General features: G+C 40.0%; 1 protein-coding gene across 1 annotated transcript in view; it reads right to left on the bottom strand.

Annotated features, from left to right (window-relative positions):
- Positions 1 to 19397, bottom strand: part of SLC5A8 (solute carrier family 5 member 8) — a 29046-nt gene that overhangs the window by 5096 nt on the left and 4553 nt on the right. Inside the window, exons 3-14 of the mRNA XM_083859804.1 lie at positions 17284 to 17335; positions 15695 to 15762; positions 14673 to 14827; positions 13131 to 13271; positions 9006 to 9135; positions 7437 to 7525; positions 6018 to 6130; positions 4632 to 4699; positions 4250 to 4336; positions 3027 to 3220; positions 1722 to 1825; positions 82 to 167 (exon numbers count right to left, since the gene is read on the bottom strand). Of these exons, the coding sequence (XP_083715930.1) occupies positions 82 to 167; positions 1722 to 1825; positions 3027 to 3220; positions 4250 to 4336; positions 4632 to 4699; positions 6018 to 6130; positions 7437 to 7525; positions 9006 to 9135; positions 13131 to 13271; positions 14673 to 14827; positions 15695 to 15762; positions 17284 to 17335 (1287 nt within the window). The remainder of the gene's footprint in view (positions 1 to 81; positions 168 to 1721; positions 1826 to 3026; positions 3221 to 4249; positions 4337 to 4631; positions 4700 to 6017; positions 6131 to 7436; positions 7526 to 9005; positions 9136 to 13130; positions 13272 to 14672; positions 14828 to 15694; positions 15763 to 17283; positions 17336 to 19397) is intronic.

Here is a 19397-nt window from a genome sequence, read left to right as displayed (position 1 = left end):
AAACATAAGCTGGAAAATTTGTTTGCCTTTGTCCCCAAGAGGAAAGATTGATTTAAATAACAGATGCACAATTACACTTACTTGCTCAGTTTCAGACCGTGAGAAGTTGGACAGGAAATCTTCCTTGGTCAGCAGGAATTTACGATCCGTATTCTGCTTTAGTCCTCCTTAAAAACAGGCAAGTTTCATTCAGCCAGTTTTACACAAGCAATGACAGGCCTTAGGCATCATTTCTTTACAAAGATGTATACCCTGCCCCTCTCAATATATAAAATGATCCCTCAAAGTCTATTTGAAATGCCTTAGCAATATTTCCCAGTTTCTTAGATCCTCCTTGGATTTCCAGTTTTGGAAAAAACTGAACCTGGCAATCACCAGAAAAGAATGAGTCGCATACAATGATGTCTAGGACTACTCTGCCAGTCCAGGAGCTGTGGCACTGTCCTATCCTGAACCCTGAGCTCCAGTTCTCAGCTCCCTGTCAGCAAGACTCCTGTATCCAAACTCACCAGCAATTTTTATAGTGAATTATTTAAGGGCAGCCTCAAGATGGAGGGATGAGGACTATTGGAATGAATGGGCATTTTAAGGCACAGATAAGCTATTCTTGGGAGGGAAACGAAAGAGATGTAGGTGCAAGTAATTAGCTCTGCTTGCCACCTGAGGCTTAAATGGAATATTGCTCCATGAGAAGCAGGGTTACATTGTGCCTGGGTTAATTCTTTTGTACTTCTGTTCTTGGGCTGAGTATTTCTTATATGGATTTAGTGAGTTCTCTGGTTTGCACACTTTGTTTCATGGCCTATAGGTAACCTGATCCCTACCTGGTAAAAAGCAAAATTTAGGTTCAAGCATCACTATAGCAATGGGAAGAGCATGTGCTTGAGAGAAAGTGTGGAGCAAATCTTCTAAAAACCCAGAAAGAAAAGAAAATGAGATAAATGTAACTTGTGAATATTAGTTGCAAGGCACAGGGAAGTTAATAGAAGTGAGTTTGTCTGCCGAGTTTGGAGTTTCATAGTCCTGGAGCCATTGTGGATCATGAGGTGCATGCATGAGGTGAATGACAAGTGTAGTTTGCATTGGACCTGGATGCAAAAGTAGTGAGGTCATGGGCTGGAACTGAACTCCCCACTCTTACCCGTGACAAGCTTACCCAAGGGAAGCTGCATTTTCCCTTTGCACAAAAGTACTACAAAACTGAGAAAGAAGCTAAAATACTCATGCAGAGGATTTGCAGCTCTTAAGCACATTCTTGAGGAATGTGGTGAAAAGCACGCACTCTATGGATGCAGACAACAGCCCCTGAGTGCCCTGAACTCACTCGAAGTAAAACTGCTTTTGTCCTTTAGAAGCATGGGTGTATATCCTTGCTCAGAGTTGTTGCCATGTCCAGGGACAGGTCTTAAACCTACAGCCCCTGCAGGCATCTAATAAAAAAGGGAAGACAGATGCCTTTTTTCTTTTCTTCTTTTTTTGCCCCTTAGCTTTAAAAATATGCTGAAATTTCCTTCTCCTTAGAGACCTGTGGTAAGTTTTGCTGTGAGCAAAGACCAGGAGTGGGTCTGAAGCGCAGAAGCGCTGAGGGGAGGAAATCTGATTTAGGGTGGTAACCTTTACACAGTGTTTGCAATAGGTTACTGGCACTTCCTCTGGCTCTCAGGAGACCTTAGTTTGAAAGAGATCTGGGACACGTTCAATCACAGCTCTGAAACTCATACCTGTTAGGAGGCTGATAATTATTCCCACAACTACTGTGACAAGTGTCCCAAGTGTGCTGAAGTAGAGATAAGACAAGGAATACCAGTTGTCTGCCAGGGCAGGCCTGAAATAAAGCAGAAAAAGTGTTAACTTCTCTTTCTGTTCCAAACAACTTGAAAATACTTGTTTCCAGACAGTGTATAAATACAGAGATACTTCTGAACCAAGGGACCTGGTAATCTTGAGCTACCTACATATAATCATATGTGCACTGAAAATTTGTTCCAAAATTTGGAGAACAAGTTCCTTTGTAAGAGGCAAGGCTAGTCAGTACAGTGAGAGGCAAGGCTAGTCAGTACAGTGAGGCAATGCATGATACAGAGCAGGTAAAACAGGACAGTCCTGTCTCTGCTCCGAATCTAGTCCACAGCTGAATACTCCAGTTATCCAGATGAAGGGATTAATTTCTTTAGCAAGGGTGATGTTATTTAAAGGGACACAAAAATCCCAGCAAGGACACAACCAATCAACCCCATGCAGCTCTAAACAGCTAGAAACAGTAGAGCAACTATCTTTACAACTCATTGTGTTCTCCCTGACTATGTGCTCTGTTGCAACAGGTGCTTCCCAGCAGCCAGGAGCAATGCTGAGGGCTCATGCCAGAGGTGTGGTATATGAAACTGGATGTTGGGCAACCAGTTGTGCGTCAGGGTATCTCTCAACTGTACAATGCTCTAAGGTGTAAGGATTTGGAAACCCTAGAAATGTGTTTTTTCAACTTCTCTCTGTTCCTGCTGTTCCCTATTTTGTCATTCATGTTAAACTTAATTGTGATCATCCAGAGTAAAACATTTGGTAGTTGCAGAGCAGAGGAAATCCCTTATATTGTGCCCATTCTGAATGTACTGAATAGAACTATTCTGCACAGACAAGTTGCTGTAGGTAGAGTTGCTAACTGGCATTTTGCCCTTTAACTGCCAATTACTCTAATTCATGTGACAGATTGTAGAAGTTAATCAAATAACTATAAATGATATCTTTGTTTAAAACTGTGGTCCACAGAAAGGCATGTCCAAGCCTTTGAACTCAAATATTGAACTGAAGCTTTTCAGATCAATACAAAAATTCACTTTGACTTCTGTTGTGGGATAATTCAGACAAACTTCAGTCTGATAGGAAAAAAAAAAAATCAGAGAAAACTGCTGCATCTCAAACAATGTGGTAGATAAACCAGAGAAGGATAGTTACAGTAACCCAAATACTCTGCAGATGTTTGTGTTTCTTTAAAAAAAAGACATGCTTTGTTACTGCACTTGAACTCATACCTTTCTGCACCTGGTGTGCTGAAAACCGTTGTTAATGGAATTTCTGTTGATGTTAAATTTCCTGAGGTTATGTTACAGCCTTCAATTGAGAGAGAAAGTGGCTTGGTCCTCACTGGAAGTGGAGGATAAATCTGAGATCCAATTCCAACCCAAAGTGAAATGACAAAGCCACTGACAAGACCCACAAATGCCCCCTGTAAAACAAAAAGTGAAATTTGGATTTACATGAAAAGCAAAAGATATTTGAAAGAAACAACAACTAGATGAGTAAGAAATAGTCAAAATAATCTAAACTGTAGTCTCCATAGCAGAAATGAAATATACAGTTGGGAAGTGCTGGGGGGTTTACTTCATTCCTCTTTGGCAAAATACAATGTTTTCTCACAGCTCCTGAGCATACCTTTTTTTATTTGGCCACTAGGTCTTTATAATCAAAGGATAATTTTGGCCTGCAAGGTATATGGGAAAATCCTGCTTTATTTGAGGCCCTCCTTGAACAAATACCGAAGCAATTCTTCAATTTTCTTGTGTGACCTGTTCTAGCAAAAAAGTCTCTCCTACATCAAAGGTAGGTTTGGCTGAGAGCTAGAATTTTTTTTATTTTTTTTACTTTAGCATATACATAAAATTTGCAACTACAAAGAGGTAAAGATCAGTGATTATTAAACCCAGCAGGATTACTATTTATTAGTCCTGCCAGACTAAACCATGCACCATATTAACAAAGTTTGTCAGATCCTTTTTTGATGGAAAAGGTTTTTTCATCTGGAACCCACAATTTTACAATATGGAAGCACTCTGAAAATACTCCAATTTGGTCTATAAGTGTTTAGACCCCATTTTCCTGGCCTGACCCCCTTTTGCTCAGACAGGCCAGCATTCTCTGAGCCTACAGGTTGTTCAGCTACATCTCAAGATGCATTGTCCCTGCTTCTAAAACTGGTTTTAAGAAGTCCTGGTCAAAGTTTCATTTTTATTCTGATTATTTTCTCCTGCTGGATGTGTAAATCTCTTAACGGGATGGAAGTTCAAGTTCCTATACAACTCTGTTAGTGATTTCCTTGGGATAAGGAAAAACGGGAGCAAGAGGAAATGTCCTAATGAAAAGTACCAAAGACATCTCCGTTGCTGCCCAACAGCAAATTATTGGTGGGAGAAGGGAAAGGAGATGCCCAAAATAATCAATAAATTTTAGATGAACAGGTCTTTAACTTTCTACTTACAATTCCATTAGCAAAGGAGCAGAGGATTCCCAAGGCAAACAGTCCTAAAAGAGGGCCACCAACCATACCGAAAATGCTGAGCGCTGCCTGAGGAAGGAAAAAAGTCTGTTATTAGGTGCTGTACAAGGAAGGTAAAGCCTCCAAAGTGACAACAAGAGAAGATGTTCAGAAAGAAATTATGAGACTTTTTTAAGTGGTGTGTACTCAGCTGCTAGGGTTTGATATATGGATGCTTAAAACACAGGCTGAGCCATGGGTGATTTCACTTCAGTACCCAACAAAGAATAAAAACTAATCTCATAAAGGTATTCAGCAATTATTTTCTTACATAATTTATTCTGAGTCATTCAACATGGGCATGAAAAAGCTGTCTGACACCTACCTGCAACAAGGCTCCCAGAAGAGATGCCACTGCAGCCATGGCAATGCAGACTCCACCATAAAACAGGCCTGTACGTGAAAGGCAGAATAATGTATAAATCTGCCAAAGTTTGAAAATCACTAATGGAAAAGTTTCTGTCTAGCCCATCATGGCCCCAGCATGGCCCCAACATCTCCCAAATAAATGTGCTAACCTCTGGAGTTTTTCTAAGAGAGTCAGAATTGGCCAAAAGTTCAGTTTTCTGTTTACACTAAGAAGAGATCATATGAACTTGACAAAATCCTTTTTCTGTGTATTACTGAAGATTAGTTAATAAATGTCAGCCACATGGAATACTCATAGGGGCAATAACCCACTTATTGTTCATATTTCCCAGCTCCTGTGCCACTGTCCTTATTTTGAGGGAATGACTTTCACTTCTCAGTCTAAAGTCTAGGAAGCAAAAGAGTAAATGCTGGCTGATCACTGGGAGCTGGCACAGTGACAGACAACATCTCAGGTCACCAGGACTTAGTGTCTCTTCCCAGGAGCCATAACACTGGCTTACTTGTTTTTTTCCACCTTCGCCCTGATGAGTTTCACTGCTCTAGCAAGAGTTTAATCTCACTATTCATTGTGATGTGTCAGGCAACTCACAATACCACAAACAACAAATTCGGCATAAGCATTGTTTGCAATGTTTAAGAAACCAGCACATTCTCTCATGTGAAAATATTTAACACTTGTTACCCTCCCACCAGTCTGCCATGCTCCCTGGTATAGGCTATGACACCATGGCAGCACTGAGGTATTTTCATTCTTACTACCAACACTTTCTTGGGCTACACCTGCAGCTGGTCTCAAGGAAGAAGTACAAGTAGTAGACATGGCAACTGCACTTCACAGATTTAAACCATCTGCTGAGTCTAGTTCTGATTCTCTTTGAGTTACATTAAAGCAGAGGAGCTAAACAGAGTGACATCAGAGAAGATGTGAAATTTCTTGTTCTCTGGAATATTTTTGGGACACAATGCTATTGTTCACATATCAATTCAAAACATTCAAAATAGCTTCCTTTGCGTCTCATTTTTGACAGATGAAAGAAAAATAGCAGGTGTTTAAGTCAGAGATATTTGGCTTTGTAGAATTGTGAATCAGTACTGAACACAGATGCAGTGCATCTTTCCTTATTAAAGACCAAACAAGATGGTTTCCTTTTTTCCTTAAACTCACTTGTCCCCTACTTGTGTAAAACCTACACAGCTGATCTTGTCTCCTGCAAATGCTGCACCAACATAGTCTCACTGGTGTGAATGAATTACTCCTGACATACACCATCACAAGCAAGATCTGAATCAAACCTTCACTTTGTAAAGCAAAAGCAGAAAATATATTTTCCAGACATACTCATCCCCATGGAAATCCGTGACAGCTTCTTTTCAGAGAGAGATTTGAAGTAGGGCTTAATGAGGTCTTCAACGGTCACAGCAGCCAGAGCATTGATGCTGGAGGACACCGTACTATAGAAGGCAAGATTTATACAATTTTTTATATCTTAAAAACTGAAATCATAGATAGCGGGTACGTTACTGGCACAGAGAAACCGCCACTGTCTAGAACAGTGTCAGAAAACTAATGTAACTGCTGCATAGGTTTAAATAACTTATTATTCCAGAGAACGCAGTTAACAGCTTAGATAAATTGTTTAAAATAATTATCCTTGGTGAAGTCAAGGCACATACTGACGAAAAGTTGGGTTGGGCCTGGGGAACTGAATAGAAATATCTATTACATATAACCCAGCTGTAAACATCTCTGGTATACATAATATCTTCACAAATTATCTAAAGTATATATCTGGGTAGGTAAAATTCTCTAACATCACTTTACTTTTAATGCACTCTCAGAGGAAGATTCAAATAATCTAATTACAATCATCTAAAAATTAGGCATCTAGTCCAAACCAAACTACTGAGGCTCTGATCCCTGTGGGATCAGAGAAACCAGCACTTCCAAGGCACAAACCAGGTGATCCTTTGTCTGCATGTACCTTGATCTTGCAAACCACCAGCTTTTCTTCAGCACATGAAACAAATATTTGGCTGTTCCCTTTATTTACGTAGCTACAAGTATTCAGAATAAAAAAAAAAATTATTCTGATGTCACATTTGTAAATTTCTTCATTTCTATCTGCTTACTGTTGTACGGAGCCTTCCTTGAGACAGGCAATGTTTCTTAAAGATACTCCTTGGGAAAGCTAAACAAAGCATTCCCCAGTACAGGATAGAAGGGTATCAATCTGTCTCCTACAGTAAAAATACACAGTGGTTGTTGCTTAATGGAATTCATTCAAAACAACTGGAAGCCCAGGAACTCTGGAAAAGAAATCTCTAAAGATCAGAGGTGAGGAAAGGCAGATGGCTTTGAAGTTATGCAGGTCTGAAACTGGAAAATTAAAGATAAGCAACAGGAAATTTCCCCAAATGTACCTATTTGGTGTAACCACCCATTTGTTATACTTGAAAATTCCTATAGCAGAGGGGCTTCAAAAGCACAGAGAAGAATTGGTTAGTGTTTTACATCGCATGTGGCTAGCTGTTTCCTCATGTTGTTAGTAGTGAATTCCAAACAGCTTTGAGTCCTAGGACCCAAATATTGGAAACTATGGATTTTTAAGCTGCATCATCAAAGAGGTCATGGTGATTTTTTTAAAGAATATAAATTAACCAGACAAATAAATAAGTACAGAAGTTTTAGTATAAATGCAACTTTAGCTCCAACAAAAAAGGGGGAAAAAAGGTAGTAGTTTCCAAATTATTAAATTACCTTAATGTCCCACTGTAGGCACTAGCCACAAAAAGCCCCGGCACTCCTGGAAAATCCTGCAGGATATCCAACACTAGGTATGGCATTAGCTGAAAAATTCAGATTAAGAAGAATTACCATCTTGCCCTAATTATTCATTTTATCACTGTATTGTTTTTTACAGCCTTCTCACTGGCATTCTATCCAGCTGTTCTAAATTTTAATGTCCTATCTTGCTCTATTTATTGGATTCTACAAAGAAAACCAATCCTAAAAAGTCTACTAGAGCTACAGAGAGTCTGTTGAGACCAACTATCTGGGGTGCCATGCCACCAGGACCTTGGTTTCCAGTGACAATTGTAGAGCAAGCTAGGCTGCACAGCAGGTGGTCTGTACTTTACATCACTCCCTTGGAGAGGCTGAGTGTCACAGACGCTTTTTCTGCTGTTGACTCCAGAAAAAAAGGGTTTATATACAGTCCAATAACCTCAGGTATTGTTACCTGAGATCCATTTCCTTATTGGAAACTGTGTGCTATTTTCTGATGTTTGTAAGATCTGAATGCTGGAAAGAGAGGAATTTTAAGATTTTCTTCCTGTGAACCTTTTTTTTTTTTGCACAGCCACATTGATATTTTTAGTATCTTGCTTTCAGCTTCTACCAAATGAATTTAACTGATAGGAAGAACCTTATTTCCTCCCAGTTTCCACCTTGGCTCTTATTTTATTCTACTCTTAAAGACCAAGTGGTCTTACCTCAGGTGTTCTATTGTCTGTGTTCTTCTCTTGGCTTTCCAGCTACTGTTCATTGGAGCATTCTCCAGACCCTGTGATAATCTTAGCCTAAATGTACAAATAAAACTTCTTTGATTTCCTTGGGCCCTGGCTCTGGCCAGTCTATGGGCTGCCAGAACTCTTGTTCCTCAGATAAACCTGCTGCTCAAGGTCTATTTAGGGAGAGGTCACCATCAGCGGAGAGGTAGTTCTTAGCAGCAGTTTGATTGCCCATCTCTCCTTCGAAGGAGGGAAAGATTCACCATCACTAACAAAGAACTGCCTGCTGACAGCCTTCCTCCAGGAGCGTGCTTTGGGCACAAGTATATTTTGAATCTGGAAAGGGTTTTGCCTTTGTCAGCCCAGAAGAATTTAGGTTGGATGACACAAAGCAGCTCACCAGGACCACAGTCACTCGCAAGGGCACTGCTGCTCTCCTTCCCTTGCTTCTCGCCAAAGCAGTTTCATGCGATGCTGACACCCCTAAACCCATTTTGGGTGAAAACCCCACACGTCTGCAGAGGTGGCCGGACTGAGCACTCTCCACATTGCAGCTCTCCCTGCTGGTCACCTTACCAAGTGCTGAGGGACTTGCAGCTCCAGCATAGCTGGGGAATGCAGGGACTGAACAATGCCAAGGATGGATCTGCTGCTTTCTCCAGGTTATTCCCTTGCACTGTGGTCTCAGCCTGACACAGGATTCCAGCATGTTACTATTTCCAGACCTCTGACTCTTGAACTACCTTTGTCTGGTTATTATGGCTGCAGAGGAAGGATACCCTTCCACCACCTTTCCCCAGAATATGGGAGGCCCTACCTGATCAAGTGCTGACACCTGGTTGGCCGTCCATGGGTCACAGTCCTTGTAGATGGAGTAGAGGGCCAGCCCACATAGTGTGGCACAGACCAGGATCGCCCAGAGTCCCACCAGGTTGATGTAGAGGGACCTGCACCAACACACATGGAAACACCACGTTAGAGATCAACATCCCATAAAAGATCCTGCCAGGGCCAAGCAAGGAAGTGCTGGTGCCTGCAGCCAGGAGACCCCCCTGATCAGTGACTGCCTGCCAGCAAGGGAGTCACCTTATGACTCCCAGCATTTCACCTGGAGAGAGATCACATTTCTGAATGTACCAATGACACTTCTGGTTTTGGATAACAGTCTGAGCACTTGTCCCCTGACAATGGAGATGATGGGAGCAATACAGCAATCCCCACATTTCACCATGTGTATGAGTTGTACATTGCAGGCAGCAGGCCAGAAGATGCTCTTTCCCCCATGCCACGCCCATTGACAAACCCCAAGCAGATTTGTAAGGCAGGGTGCCTCAGATCCAAGTATGGGGTACCTTATAGTCAGCACTAGCACTCCTTTGTCTCTGGAGCTGTAGTATCATGCTTATAAAATGCTGGATTTGTCCTTCTAAAGCTACAAATCTCCCATTTCCCCCTGAGACAGTCTTTGTGGGAAGCAGCAATGAGAAACTGGGGCCTGAGACCTGGTCTGGAGCTGCCTCTCACTGCCACTTCCAGAGAGCAGGGACTCTCAACAAGCCCATGGCTTCCCCTTTAGAAACTAAACAACTTGGATTCTGGTATTATCCAAAAACTCCATCAATTCCCCACATCCTGATGCAAGCTTCAGCTTCAGCCAATGGTGAGACCAGAAATGTGTTTTCATAAGGCATTTATGCTGCTTTTGTCACACAACAGGCACTTCTACTGGCAGTGAAAACCACATTGTTCTCCTTGCTTAGTGAGGGTTTTTGCTTTCCTTCTAAGCCTCTGGTTTTCTCAAATGTTCTTCAGCTCTTGATGTCTCCTGGGTCACAAAATTCTTGATTTCTCCAGGGTCACAAAGTTTTTCTCACCTACAGTGGTCAGTACAAGCAAATGTACTCACTGGGAGCAAGGCCTTGAAAAACAGCTTTGCTTTCCAGCAGTTGCCTCCTGGTTACCTGTGTATCACTGATAGTGATTTAACCTCCTAACAGATCACATACCCTGGACCTGTGCCAATCTGTAAGACCTCCTCAGGGAGGACATTTGTTTTCTGTGCAAATATATCCATGCTTGCAGTGCTTCAGGAGGTCATTTAGTGCTTTCAGTGCCCAAGAAAGTAATGGGCAACAGCCTTCGTATTTCTGTAGAGGACCAGCAGGATGAATGAAGAAGTAAACCTAACTTTATAAGCCTTGTTAGTCATTGAAATGGACATTTTCAGAAAGGCATAATGTAGATTAATTAATTGAGCTATCAGTTTTATCCAATAGAAAGGTTATCGGCAAGCACTATGCAAACTCTTTAAAAGACCTATATAAATAAAAGCTGACTCATATATAGTAAGGGGAACTCTGCATTTTTTGCCTTGTATTTGCAATTAGGGGTGGTCTAAACACAGAACCAACAGCACTTAAAATTTCTCTCTAATTTAGTAAAAATGAAGCAGTTCTCTTCTCATAGATGCTTACATATTGATTGGATGTCTTGCATTCACCTAGCAGAACTGTTCCTGCACTGGCATAATCTATGTTGATATACAATACCCAGAAACTGATTTAGCACAAAATTTAACCAATGAATAAAACCAATCCAACTCTTTTGAACTGATGTAATAGAAGAATTAGCCTAGAGCCTGTAGTGAAGATTAGAAAGTCAAGAGAAATCCATAGAAGCAAAACAGTTTGTCTTATTTTTAAGTAATTCTTGTTTTTAAACTGCTTCAGTATTTGACAGAGAGCTGGTTTTTTTTTTTCCTTCTGATTTACATTCCAGCTCATGGTACACCCTATGACAAAGCACTGGAGAATAATAATTGTAGCACTGTTGGAGGGAGGTGTTTTCATTAATACTTCATGAGTAACATGGGGTAGACTTTGAGTGAAGTAGGCATTTTGACTGCAGAAAGCAGCCAAAACTCAAATTTCAATTGTTTGTTTCAGTCTGACTCTGAGAAGTTTGCACTGAAATATGCCAGCTGATGATCTTGAAAGGAAAGTAGCAGAAAACGTGTTAGTAGCCCATATTTTTCTGACAGTTTAGCTCTCCTGCTCTGAGTGCCTCTTATCATTCAGATACAAGCATTATGTTCAATTTGCCTAGTGGCTGTTTGGAGATGACAGAATGTGCTTCTACTTACTGGTGTTTCTTGAATTGGGTGAAATCCTTTCCCAAAGCCTGAGAAAATTCCTGTTCTTGTGCTGGTGTTAAAGGCCTTCCCAAAACCTGCAAGTTGGGATCTGTGAAGGAATTATTTCCTGAGCTCTAATGTGTTACTGTGCTGTCACTTAAAAAGCCTTACAGTAAATGGCATGGGGGTAAAAATCCCTATTACTTTGACCTGATGACATTTTGCACTTCTGTGTACTGGTTCAATGACAATAAGAGATACAGGCCATTAACATGACCTGTCAGATGTGTTTAATTACATCTGAATGTAAACTAGATATTATAACACAGAATAGCAGTGTTTGTAGTTGTGACAAGCTGCAATGATTATGCAAACTGATTTCTTCATGCAGAAGAAATACCTTGCACAAGTGAGGCACAAGCAAGATGCCATGGAATCCAACCACCCATGCCAGCAGGACACGGCTATACTGATTAAGGCTCTGCAACCATTAATATGAGAGCCTAAATTCCATCCAACCCCCTCCAGAACTAGATAGCTTCCAGCCCTGGCCAGAGCTGCTGCAACAGCTCAGAAAATCTACCCTGAGGCTGACATGGTGTCAGATTCCCTTTGGTCACACTCTGATTCTGAGACACTGGAGGTGTGTCTGCTCTCAAAGAGGGTAGGGAGGCCACAAGAAGGGGCACAGCCCTAAGTGGAGCATGTGCTGGGAAGGACAGTCTGACTGGCACACAAATCTGGTGCAATGTATGTGTCTGTTCTTCCATAAACCATCATTCCAGGGAGTTGTGGGATGTGCCTTTTGCCTTTGCAGTGCTGAGAACCCAGAACCCAGCCACGTGCCAGAGACTGCGGAGAAGTGAACTGGTATGCAGGGAACGCTGGAGATGCGCCTGATAATGAGCATCAACTCATTCCTGTCTGCAGCACAAAAGGCTGAAAAGCAGATTTTCTTTACTGATATAAACAAAATATTTCAGTTGTAAATGGTGCATGATTTTGTGATATTTTGCTAGTTTTATGATGTGAAAGCCTTCATAAAGCTTCTTCTCTGTATGTCACTGTACCATAGAATGACAGAATGTATAGGGACTATGGTTATGATGTGTGCTTCTATATTTCTTCTATAAATGAACTTCATGAGATCACTAGTAATTCTTAAATCCTGAGCTGTGAACTAATACATTGATACTAAAGATAAAGAAAAGGTAATAGAGCTAGTAAATATGCTCCATTTTGAGTAAAGGCTCATCAGAAATGTTTACATTCAAGGAGAACATAACCCTCCGCCAGTTTCCACATTTAATTCCTTAAAAAAAAGTCATGATTATTAGGAACACAAAATACATGATTACTCAGCAATTTTATCACTGAATAAGTAATTTCTGGATTTCCTCACACCTATATTCATTGTTATGGAAAAATTGTTTAGTCTTTATTTATGCGAAATCCCTACACAATGATTTAGGTTTAGTGGAGCAGCAGTTAAAGATACTGTCTTGATATGACTTCAGCATAAGTACTATAATATTTGGTCTTTAAGTTGCACATAAACTTAATGCAGCTGTTTCTATATGAGAATACGGGCACAAAGTTTAATCGTACAGCAATCACATGTAACTCATATACCAGTACTTATTGGGCCAAATTTCTTCTACCTGGTCCACAAAACAGAAGGCAAAAGTTGTTAGCCTTTATAAATGTAATTTATACAGACAAAATACCCCCACATTCGTTTTTTTTTAAAAAATCTTTTATAAAGAACAGCCACTGCTAAATTCAGACAGTAACCGCAGACAGACTTACAGCTTTGCGTGGAATCTGTTTTTGCATGCAATGTATCTCTGGACTTGAGACTGGTTAACCCCGTATATACCGGTCCACGTGAAGGTCCCACCTATAACAATCGTCCAGAAGGTGTGCCTTTGCAAAGGATTGGGATCAAAGCTACAATGAGAGGAAAAAGAGAAAACAAACTCAGAATATGGAAGTCTTCTTAATAGATAAAGACCTTAATGCTTAGAAGAAAGAATTTCTCCATGCTTGTTCTAATACAAACTTTGCTAATTTGGCAGATTTTGGACATTAAGTTATTCTAACTTTACGTGAAGTCACAGAAAGCAAATTTTAGAACTCAGAGCTGATATCTTGAGCCAATGAAACACTCTGAACTGTCCAAAGGTGAAGCTTTATTTGCCGATAAACTACAGTCTTATGTAAAGCTGTATGATGCCTGTGATGGTTGTGATGAAATGATGCTGCAGTAAAAAGTGTAATGTGCCTATCTATCTGCTTATCTAGAGGGACATCAGTCTAACACCAGTATAAAGGTGTGTTTACAATCCCAGCCTTTGTGGACAGAGACTCTATAAAACATTTTGCTGGTTTAGCCTTAAGTAAACAGCAGATTTTAGGTGGCCATGAAAAATTATTATTTTTAAATCAAACTTAAATATACCAATAAATTATATTTATCTTGGTGAACGTTGTAGTATTATTTCACCTATTACATCCTTTATTCCTTTTCTTTTTCTATCTGTGAACTCTATGACTGGGAAAAGAATCAATGCAGTATGACCACTGCAAATGAGCCAAACAGATTGAAATAAATCACTGTTCATAATAAGAAAAAAATACCCATGGATTAATTTCTTACTGAAGAATTTGGTGAAGAATTTATGGAACAGGCTGATTAATATTGTGAACTGATAGACAAAGGACAAATCGCAATACTTGTCATACTAAACTTTCCCTAATAGCACTGGGTGAAGGTTCGCAGAAGAATCTTGTATTCATCAAAGGTACAATAACTTTTTTACTTGAAATGGTCTTTGATTCAACATTGTCAGACTGAATATTCTTGAACTTGTAAAGTGATATTTTTAGGCTATGATTACTTGCAATAATGGAGGGTAAAATACTATCAAAACTACTTTTGTTTTTTCTTTCAGGGAAAAGAAAAACAATTCCCTTTTTCAGATTAGGCAAAAACTGTTATTTTCCTATTTGTTTTGGTCCAGTTGCTGAAATGCCAAAACAGCTCTTTGTAAATTGTAATTATAAACACAAATGTGCTTTCCTATTCACCATTCTCTTTCTGTGGAATCCCAAACGTATCCTTAAAACACCTACTTGACAAAGTAAAAACGTTTTCTCTTTCCAGGATTTTGCATGGTATAAAACCTAAAAAATATCCCTCAAACTAGGTAAGCTTGTTTAAAAATATACACAAACTGAGTCATAATTTCTGCCTTCTTTCTCCTTCAGTAGCAGTTTAATATCACAGTTAGTCACATGAGCTCTATTTGTAGGAATAGAGAGGCACATCCTCTGTAAGTACAAACTCACTCCCAGAAGTTTAATCTTCCTCCATGGTAGGAATCATTTACAATGCGTCCAATTCCCTCCTGAACCACCACAGCTCGTATAATCACAGATGAAAATCCAGCAACCATGATTCCAACCTGGAAAACATCTGTCCACACCACTGCCTTCAGACCACCCTGCAAGAGAAACAGCACCCATCAGGTACAACAAGGCATCAGCACTCCTGCTTTGCACTCACATTCAGCTAATAGAAAGAATTCCATCTGTATTATCCATAATAGATTAATTTAATCTTCACCTTTAATGGAACTTATTCTGTACTGATGTCATTAGGAATTGTATTCTGGAACCTATTCAGAACATCCTGGCCCTTTTTCGAAGTGCATGAGAATTTACTTTGGATATACACTTAGTTTAATCCAGTATTTCCTTCACCACATAACCCGATTCAGAAGTTTGTATCAAAAGATAAATTTTCAGACAGTGCTCATCTTACTTATATGCAGGACCACTAACTCCAGAAGGCATATCAATCATCTGGATAAAAATAAACATTATTTAATCCACCATATGCAAATAAATTTGTCACTGAGGTTCTGTTTCATCATTTCTAGACACTTGGTCAATTAACACTAAATTAAAGACCAATCTGTTCCTGTGGCATGCTGTTTTCAGTGGCTCTATTCAATAACACACAAGACTGTTACAGTTGCATTGAGGTGTTTGACAAATTGCACAGCAAAATCCTACTAGATCAGAAGAAAAATCACAGGAGGATTTTTGGAAAGGGAAATCTACCTGTTTTGCTATTCTTTCAACAAAAACAGAAGTTTGAGTGTACCATAACAAAAAATATTTGAGTTGCATAATGCAACTGCCTATGCATTCAGTGACGTCCCTGGATAAATATGGTCCCATGGCTACACCTGTGAAATGTAATTCCACAGAGTAACCTGATTATTTTTTTTAACTTTTTAATAAATTTCATATGTGATGTGAGTGGTGAAAGAACAGATTTTTTCTCAACTGAAGGGCCCACATACCAGTGTGCAGTAGAATGTGCAGACCACGCCAGTCGCCACCACTGCACCCCACAAGTCAAAGCCAGTGACTGAAAGAGAGGGAAATAGCACCAATGTGAATGAGGCATTGGGGACAAAACACTGAAGGTCAATTTTAAGCTAGAAATAAATTAAATGCAAAAATAGGAGGTATAAATGGCAATGAAAAGATTAGTGTGTCTAAACCATAGAATTCACCCCAACCAATTCTAAAACTACAACAGTTGTTACAGATTTGGAAACTGCTAAAAAGTTGAGATTTATTTCAGGAAGCTATGTAAGAAGCTATTTGCCTTTATTGTGAATGCTGCCAAACAACATATCCAGTATGTCCCATCTCAGGAAGGTTTTAAAATACATGTCCTTCCTTGAAACACCAGTGTAGTTGCTAATGAGCCCTTGGGCGGGGATTTAAGCAAGTATGGGGGCTCTCCACAAAGATAAGGTTGTTCAAGCATCATCTGGAAGATATGTGTCAGAGTAAAAGCCCTTACTTTATATTTCCTTTTCTTAAGGATCAGGTTTCTGCTACGTTTCTGGTATACAGAACACTGTAACACTGTGCTGTGGCTGACATACAGGCTGTCACTGCCCCAGCTTAGAATGCTCACCTGCTGCCAGGCAGGGTATCAGGGGGCATGTGACAGAGAGCTCAGGCTAATGAGAAATACTGAAACAAAACTAGTGAAAAATAAAAGTTATTCTGATTAGAAGCCAGCTACGTCATAGCTTGGTTTAGCATGTATTTGCAAGGCAAATATAAATATCGAAGTCGCAAAACCTGAGGGACTTATACACTGGAGGAAACCAGTACAGAGAGTGTTGGGTTTTTTCTTCTTTTTTGTTCAATGAATAGGGCAAAAAGCCCAATTCAATAAGTAGAAAAACTGTGACTTGATTCTAGCCAAAATTATTAATTTTTTATTTGCATTTTGTTATTCTCTTTTCTTGCCAACTGAACAAATTAATGGTGTCAGATTAAAAGTTTAATTTGGCTCCATAGAAAAGCTTTTGCCCTTTTAGAAATGAATGTGGCTCATTTTCAAATCAAAGAGTCATTGTGAAGTAGACGATGGAAATATTTAACTTTGTAAATATCACAATAAATATCTTAAGTTAACAGTCTCTTTGCTGTTGATCTGGTTTTCCTGGAAAAACAACAGACCACATTAAACTGTTCCAGGCCGCCCAAAATCATATTTACAGAACTTTTGCCTTGCTCTCATCTTGAAGAATAGCACTTAGCCAGAAGAATTAAACTTGTCATTAGTGCCTGCATTGCCTTCAAAATTTACTTAAGTCTTCTCAACTTTTCTGAAAAAGCCTTTATCTACAGGTATTGCATCAGAGGTAGAGTAAATGAGAGCCAGTATTCCCATAAATCTCTTCTGTAATTCCTTACAGGCAGGGATTAACGGACCAGGATTACAGAGTTCCTATTAAAAGACTTCACAATCAAGCCCTGAGCTATACTTTTAGGTGCTGCATTACCAAAAAATCCCCACCATACCAATACTATATGCAGAATAACTTATATCAGTAGAGGAACAGTTGCAGTATACTCATCTTACCTTGATTTAGTGCTAAAGCTGGAGCATAAATGACAATACCAGTGTATAAAGTCTAGAGCAGGGGGAAAAAAAATCAAAATAAATGTAAATTCCTGGAAAGATGGTAACTTTCTGAGATGATTTCTTTCGAAGTATCTATGTAGTTTATATTTCCTAAATTCATAACTGTTGACAAATAATTCCAATTACAAGACAAATGTCTGAGGCTATTAAGCTCTCCAGTCTCACAGCCTAGTGTTCTTAAAACAATTGCCAGGGACTCTTAAGTATAAAATCTATCTTCATCTTCTCCTGGCTTTTATAATTAATTTATTCTAGTCCTTTAAAACTGCAAAGGAAACAAGAGCAAAAGGAAGTTAATGAGGTTTACACATGGCTTGTCAAGGAATCTCTTACTACCATTTTCTCAGTCTTGAGCTCGATATGCCTTTAAGTATACAGCTATAATTCATGTGAGTAAGAACACAAAATATGATACTCGTTAGTAATTACGAATGGTGTTACAAGGAACTATAACCTTCAGTCGGTAAACGAAGACATATGCAATTATATTTTCAACCACAGCAAAGATACAGACAAATCAAGGAGCTACTCCCTCTACCTTTGTGGGCACAATGGGATTCATACATTAATACCCTCAATTGCTTTGTGTATGGTGTTAAACCTTGTTTGCTTTTTTGCCACTGTTATTACTGCCACTGTTATTACAAGTTCAGCTGTGACATGGATCAGGAGAATACAGCTTCCAACATGCTGATGACTTCTGTGAAGGTCAGTGGTCTTGATTGAAAGCATAGCATTTACCACTAGGTCGTGAGCTGATGTGTATCAGTTTTCCATGGCTGGACTCTTCTGACTTTCTGATTTACAGGTATGGGATTTGGGCATGGAAAACCAGCAGAATCAGACGTCATCCAGGAATCAGCCAGCTTCTGCCCTTCCTGCAAGTGTCCACCCTAGGCACAGGTGGCAAACTAGAGCAGGACTGCTAACTACTGAATTACTTGCCACAGCTTTTGAGCAGATCAAAACCAGTCCCCAAGTTTGAGCCCTACCACATGGCCAGTGGCTATGCTGGGGACAGAGCCAAGAGGTAAAGTGAGTGAGCAGTTCTCACTGTATGCTGTAGCTGTATGAGGAAATTAGAATGAAGAAGCTGCTTCACCCAGCCTAACCTAATTGCCCTGACCCCCTGCTGCACACCTGCTAAAAGCACATGCCAGAAAGGACATGGGGGGGTCACTGGGAAAATAGTTATTTCTACCTGTGTGCCACTCCCTGCCACTGTGTGCGCATGCTCATTTCTCTCAGTGCCATGAGTCCCCTCTAGATTTTCATATCTGGCTTGTATAGCAAGAAAGCTGTCAGTCCTGACTAGTCCCGAATGAATATCTCCTCAGAACTACCTGCATCAGCCAGTTCTAGCCAGCTCCTGATACCTGTCTAGCCCAATCCATGTTTGACTAGCTGTCCATATAGCGACTGTCAGCATGTGCTGCTGGAACATAGAATCATAGAATGGTTTGTGTGGGAATGGTCCTTTAAAGAATGTATAGTCCAATGCCCCTGCCATAGATAAGCACACCTTCCACTAGATCACATTTCTCAGAGCCCCATCCAGTCTGACTTTGAACACCTCCAGAGATGGGCCATTGCACTTCTTCTCCAGGCTACCTGGTCCAGTATCCCTCTATTCTTGTTGCAAATAAATTCTTCTTTATACTGACTTGAAATCTACCTTCTTTCAGTTTAAAATTATTATCTCTTGTCCTGTCACTACAGGCCTTGGTAAAAAAAAATTCTCCACCTTTCTCATAAGCCCTCTTTGAAAGGCTGTAATAAGGTCTCCTCACAGCCTTCTCTTCTCCAAGTTTAACAATGAATCCCAACTTTCTCAGCCTTTCTTCACAGGAGAGGTGTTCCATCCACATGACCATTTTTGTGGTCATCCTCTGGACCCTCTCAAGAGGTCCACATCTTTCTTGTGCTGGAGACTGAATAGCTAGATGCAGCACTTCAGGTGGGATCACACAAGACTGGAGTAGACAGAGAGAATCATCTCCCTTAACCTGCTGGCCACACTTCTTTTAGTGAAGGATAGAACTGGCTTTCTG

Source organism: Zosterops lateralis (genome assembly GCF_965231275.1).
Source record: "Zosterops lateralis genome assembly, chromosome: 4".
In the NCBI taxonomy this organism is placed as follows: Eukaryota; Metazoa; Chordata; class Aves; order Passeriformes; family Zosteropidae; genus Zosterops; species Zosterops lateralis.
The sequence above is the reverse complement of the archived record's forward strand: the minus strand, read 5'-3'. Positions and strand labels throughout refer to the sequence as shown.